Here is a 6629-nt window from a genome sequence, read left to right on the forward strand (position 1 = left end):
TAGAAATTTTGGGGTAGGGCGGGAGCTAATTGAAAACTTGAGTGTCTCCCAATATCACAATCACCATGTTATGTGATGAGCACTAGGGTGAAGATTGGTGAAGAAAGAAACTGAAGCATTATTTTCATGAGAGTAAATTACAAGCCACTTGAATAGAAAGAAGAAATAAGATGTGAAACAGATCAAAAACCTTGCATAGAGTATTGGTAAAGGAATTTGATTTCCATCATTCCAAAATCAGTTAGAGTGATTCCCTTTCTGTCTCTGCCTCTGTTTCTCATTCCCTCTTCCTTTCTGTCTCTATCTCTGACTTTCTCTGTCTATCTCCCACTTTCCCTCCACCTTGCCTCCCATCCTTTTCTTTCTCCTTTTGTATTTCTTTCACTCATTCCCTCTTCCTTCCTTACCTAACTTTCTCTGTTCCTCCTCTCTTAGGCTATATCATTCTTTCTTCCTCTCTTTTTCCTTTCTTTCATTCCTTCCTTTCTCCCAGTTTCTTTCTGTCTCATTCTCCCTTTCTCCCTCTCTCCCTCCCTTTTTCTCTCTTTCTCCAAAGGAAGGTAAGTGAGCTGGGAGTAAATTTTTAACATGAAGGAAAGAGCTCTTGCAAATGAATGGAAATAGATGATGGTCTTCTGAATGCAATAAACAGCTAGTACTAGTTTGGCTGGAAATCTAAGCTCAGAGTAAAGCATGGAAAATAGAGTAATGGAAGAATCTCTTTATTGGGGCACCCTGTGCAGTTGTAATTAACAAATATACACCAGGCACTTACAGTGTACAAAACAACAATAAAATAGTCTGTTTTTAAGGAGCTTTCCTTCTAGAGACCTCAAAAATATGGTTTCATATAGAAGGACATGTTTGAGCAGAGTTTTAAAAGAAACAAGGAATTCTAAGAGACAGAGGGGAAGAGGAAGTGCATTCTAAACATGTAGGACAACCAGTGCAAAAGTTCAGAGAGGAAATGGAACTACAACAAGATATCCAGTTTGGCTAAATTCTCTCTGTGTTCTCTATATCAGTCTCTGTCTATCTGTCTGCCTGTCTATCTGTCTCTCTCTTTCTCTCCTTCCCTTCTTCTCTGCTCCTCTCTCTCTCTTCACACAACTGTAAGTTTATTGATATATGGAATCCTAGGGAGGCAACTCCCTCTCTTGATGCACTGATGCTAATCTTTAAATTCACCATCTTCGAAATTTGGGGATTATGGTGGGTGTTAATTGAGAACTTGAATGATTTTCTCAATATCACAATTGCTAAGTGTATGTGGCAGGAGTGTAAATTGGGTCTTTTTTAAATCCACATTGCCTTTCCATGTCTTCTATATGTTCATATGATTGGGTCTGGTCACCACCTAGCATTATATAACAATTTTCTCGGTGTTTATAGAATTATAGGATTTCAGAACCAGAGACTATCAGGAAGTGAAAAGATTATAAAAAATGTGTAGCTTGATCTTCTCAACTTACATATAGAAAAAAAATGAGGCCCAGGGAAGTAAAATAACCTGCCCAAGGTCACTTCTAATTTAAATGAGAAAGTCTTCACTGTGTACTTAACTCTGTTTTTTGGATAATAATAAAAAGGCTAGCATTAATTTTCCCTTTAAGCTTTGCAAGACACACTACCAATATTATTTCATTTTTTCCTCAAAACTCTGGCAGGTAAGTGCCATAGATGAGGAAAGTGAAGCTGAAAGAGGGTAAATTACTTCCCTGAGTCACCCAGCTAATAAATATCTGAGACCAGATATGAACTAAGGTCTTTCTGATTCCAGATCATGCACTCTATGCATTATGCCACCTACTTGCCTCTTTTTATGGAGAATGGAATAAAATAGTGCCATCATCACTGGTGTTTTTATGGCTCTTTCAGCAGAAATAGCCTATCACATTTCCGAATAATTTCCTAAAGAAATTATTTATTTATTTATTTGATTCTATTGTATAGTAAGTCTGATTTTCTCTTCACAGACTCATGGGTTGGAAAAATCAGACCAGTAGCTCTGAGTTCCTCCTCCTAGGACTGTTTGAAGGAAGGGAGTACCAGCAACTATTCTTCTGGCTATTTCTACTCATGTATCTAGTTACAGTGATTGGAAACCTACTCATCATTGTAGCTGTTGGTTCCAATACTCACCTCCATACCCCAATGTACTTCTTCCTAGCCAACTTGTCTTTTGCTGACATCAGCTTCATCTCCACCACAGTCCCCAAGATGTTGGTGAATATCAAAACTCAAAATAACTCCATCTCTTATTCTGACTGCCTGACACAGTTATATTTTTTTATCGTGTTTGGGATGGTGGATGAATTTCTCCTAGCCACAATGGCATACGACCGTTATGTAGCCATCTGTTGCCCACTCCATTACACCTTAGTAATGAGCCCCCAACTTTGTTTCCTGTTTGTTTCAGGTACATGGGCTTTTAATGTTCTTTATTCCCTTTTACACACACTATTGATGAATGAGCTAGATTTCTGTGCCAAGAATGAAATTCTGCACTTCTTCTGTGACCTTAAAACCCTGCTGAAGCTATCCTGTTCAGATATTTTTATTAATGAGCTAATGATCCTCACCATTGGTGCTCTTGCTGGCCTAATTCCATTCCTCTGTGTGATCATCTCTTATGTGTATATTTTCTTGGTCATACTAAGGATTCCATCTGCTAAAGGAAAGCAAAAAGCCTTTTCCACCTGTAGTTCCCATCTTTCTGTAGTTTTTCTCTTTTTTGGGACTCTCTTTGGAGTCTATTTTAGCCCTTCTTCCAACCATTCAGCCCACAGGGACCTAATTGCATCTGTAATGTACACAGTGGTGACCCCAATGCTGAACCCTTTTATCTACAGTCTGAGGAACAGGGACTTGAAAGCAGCCCTGGTGAGACTCTTTTAAATCTCTTTCCTGAAGGTTAAAATATCTAAACTATCTACTAAAAGTATATTTCTCTTCCCCTCAGTTCCTCAAACTGAGAAGAGAATGCCAATTTCTTTAATTTTTGTTGCATTCTAAGTTCTAAGCTGTCTACCTTTTTCCTTCCACAATTGCAGCAGAGCAGTCTGCTATTTGACAAAGGTATATACATACGAATGAAAAATATACCAGGCTTCTATTTATCAGTTCTTTGGAAGTAAACTTCTATAGTTATTTATCATTATAGTGCTGTTGATATAGACAATATTCTGTTGGTTCTGCTCATTTCAGTCTTCTTTATTTCATGTTTTTCTGAATTCAATCTGCTCATCAATTCTAATAGTACAAGAGTATTCCATCGTGATCATATACAACTGGTTTGGCCATTTCCCAATGAATGCACATCCCCCAAATTTCCAGTTCTTTACCATGACAGTTATTGATCCAGAAACTGCTGTTCATATTCTTTAACCATTTGTCCACTAGCATCTCACATTCTTAAATTTTTAGTTCTCTATTTGAGATATGAGACCTTTATCTGAGAAACTGTATATACACAGTAGTGACCCCAATGCTGAACCCTTTTATCTACAGTCTGTGAAATTTTTTCCTATTTTCTTCTTTTCTTCTAATCTTAGCTAAATTGGTTAATTTGTGTAAAATCTATTGAATTTAACGTAATGAAAATTATTTTACATTTCACAATGATCTATCTCTTAGTTTTCATATATTCTTCTCCTATACATAAAACTTATAGGCAATATGCTCCATGTTCTTCTAATTTACTTATAATATCTCCCTTTATGTCTAGGTCATGTATCTATTTTGATCATATCTTGGTAAATGACCTAAAATACTGGTTTATACCTAATTTCTGCCAGATTGTTTTCCAGTTTTCCCAACACTTTTTGCCAAATAGTAAATTCTCATATCCAAAGCTTTAGTCTTTACATTTGCCAGACACAAGGTTATTATAATCATTTGTTACTGTATATTATATATATTTGTTCCACTAATTTAGTTTTCTATTTCTTAGCCAGTACCAGATAGTTTTAATAATTACTGCTTTGTAATTTAGTGTAAGATTTGGTATTGCTAGACCTCCTTCCTTTATATTTTTCCATTAATTCCTTTGATATTCTTGACATTTTGTTCTTCCAGAAGAGTTTTGTTGTTATTTTTCTAGCTCAATAAAATTATTTTTTGATTATCTTATTGGAATGGCATCAAAGAAGTAGATTCATTTAAGTAAATTGTCATTTAAATTATATTGGCTCTGCCCACTCACAAAAATTAATACTCTTCCAATTATTTAAATCTGTCTTTATTTGTATAAAATGTTTTATTATTACACCCATGTACTTCCTGTGTTTTGTCTTGGCACATGTAATCCCAGATATTCTATCCTGTCTATTGTTATTTTAAATTAGATATCCTTTACTTTCTCTTCTTTCAGATATTTGTAGGTGTTATATAGTAATACTGATGATTTATATGAGTTTATTTTATATCTTGCAACTGTGCTTCTGCTCTGATGCCCAATGTCTGCCACATCTTGCCTGCTTTGATACATCTCTCAACTACCTGGTTGCTATAGTTGATTAGCTCTAAATCTTTGTGCCCGCTCTATTAATTTAATCTGTTTGCCTCAGCTTCCTCAATTATTATTGGTAACAATAATAGTACTTGTTTTCCAGGGATGTGGTAAGGATCAAATGAGATATTTGTACACCTTTAGCACAGTGCCAAGAACAAAATATGTTCTATATAAATGCTAACTATCATGATAGTGATGATGATAATAATGATAATGATAGTGATTTGTGATGATGTCTCCTTGTTAATATCAAAACTTTTGTGGGTCTCCATGTGATAGCTATTGTGTTCTTAGTGTTGATAAAGAAGATACATAATAAAGTATCATGAATTTTGCAATATCTTTAGATTTATTTGTATTTTGTTAGCCATATAGGAATCTATGTACATTTGAAAAATAATCATTAGAGAGAACAATGGGGGGAGGCAGGTGGTAGTAATATAAAAATGTCTTGATTTATTTAAAAAATAATTCACATATGTATACAAGACATCAGTTTGCATAATAAATATTGACTAACATATGATGTCATTTAATTAAACAGACCTCTTCAAATGACTTTCTTTCCCTAACCCTCTGCTCCCTTTAGTCCTGCCTTCACTCATCCATATTCTTCTGCCTATAGGTTAAGAAGAATAGACTTTGAAATATCGCTTCACACCCATCAAACTGGTTAAAATGACCAAAGGACAAATTGACAAATGTAGGGGATGTGGAAAATAGGAATACTAATGCACTTTTGGTGGAGCTGTGAACTGATCCAACCATTTTGGAGAGCAATTTGTAATTTCATACAGAGAGTTATAAAATCTGTGTATACTATTAAACTTATCAGATGGGTCTGTTCCCCAAGGAGATCAGGGAAAAAAGAAAAGAAAAGAAAAGAACCCATATATTCCAAAATATTTATAGTAGCTTTCCTTTTTCTTATAGTGGCAAAGAATTGGAAATTGAGGGGATGTTCATCACTTAGGGAATGACTAAACAAATTGTGGTGCATGACTGTGGTGGAATATTGCTGTGCCATAAAAAGCAATGAACAGACCAATTTTTTAAAAAACTTGAAAAGAATTATATGAGATAATGAACAGTGAAATTAGTAGAATCAAGAGAAGATTATACAGAGCTACTGAATTAATGCTAAAAGACTGAACTAGGAATGTTACTTCAAGAAAGTGAACTGGATAGCAGCTGGGTGACTCAGTGGATTTAGATTCAGGCCCAGAGAGAGAAGGTTCAAATCTGGCCTCAAACATTTCCTAGCTGTGTGACCTTAACCCCCATTGCCTAGCCCTTACCACTCTTCTGCCTTAGAATCAATACCGAGTATTGATTCTAAGATGGAAGATAAAGGTTTCAAAAAAAAAAAAAAAAAGAAAGTGAACTGAAAGGTGAAAACATGAAAGACAATTTATATGAACATATATTTTCCCTAATGATACATTCTCTGGTGGGGGTTAGGGGACGGGGTACTGGGACACTTGTGGACAGGGTTTATTATATGAAGAAAAGTAAGCTAAACATAAAATATTTGTGATTTCATTTATGTACATTTTTCTTTTTCTTTGTATATAGAAATGCTTGTTTTATTTGGTTTTGTAAAATCTGGAATAAAAAAAAATTTTTAAAGAAGGTTGGACTTTGGAAATATGATGATAAAATGAGTGGTGGTATTAAAATGGAAGGAGAAAACACCAACCTAAGAAGCTACAAAGTCTGTTTGAAACAAACTTTAATCCAGTTATTTATCATATAAATTTAATAGACATAAATGTCATCAACTTTTAGGTTAACAATAAGCTTCCTAAACATAGAATCATAGACTCAGAGTTGGAAGGGACCTCAAATTCCATCTAATCCAATCCACAACTGAACAAGAATCTATTCTGCAACTTCAATCTATTATGAGGGTCAAATGAGATGATATTTGAAAAGCACTTTCCAACAATCCAAGTGGTCACCTTGTTTTTACTTAAAACTTCCAGTTAGGGTGAACATACCACCTTCTGAATTCACTTATTCTACTTTAAGATAGCTTGAATCATTCATTGGCAATCATTTTTGTTACTTCAGGACCAGATTTGTTTCTTTATAACTGCCACTCATTGTTCTTCAT

The 6629-nt window shown here is 34.8% G+C and overlaps 1 protein-coding gene across 1 annotated transcript; it reads left to right on the top strand.

The window, feature by feature from the left end:
* The first annotated feature begins 1980 nt into the window (after window positions 1-1980).
* Window positions 1981-2898, top strand: LOC123236812 (olfactory receptor 1G1-like). The gene has a single exon (XM_044663251.1). The coding sequence runs from the start codon at window positions 1981-1983 to the stop codon at window positions 2896-2898; it is 918 nt and encodes a 305-aa protein (XP_044519186.1).
* The last annotated feature ends 3731 nt before the right edge of the window (window positions 2899-6629 follow it).

The sequence above is a fragment of the Gracilinanus agilis genome, chromosome 2 (genome assembly GCF_016433145.1).
Source record: "Gracilinanus agilis isolate LMUSP501 chromosome 2, AgileGrace, whole genome shotgun sequence".
NCBI classification, from domain to species: Eukaryota; Metazoa; Chordata; class Mammalia; order Didelphimorphia; family Didelphidae; genus Gracilinanus; species Gracilinanus agilis.

Coding starts and splice junctions, on each gene's coding strand:
- LOC123236812 (XM_044663251.1), top strand. CDS start 1,981: ATGGGTTGGAAAAATCAGACCAGTAGCTCTGAGTTCCTCCTCCTAGGA.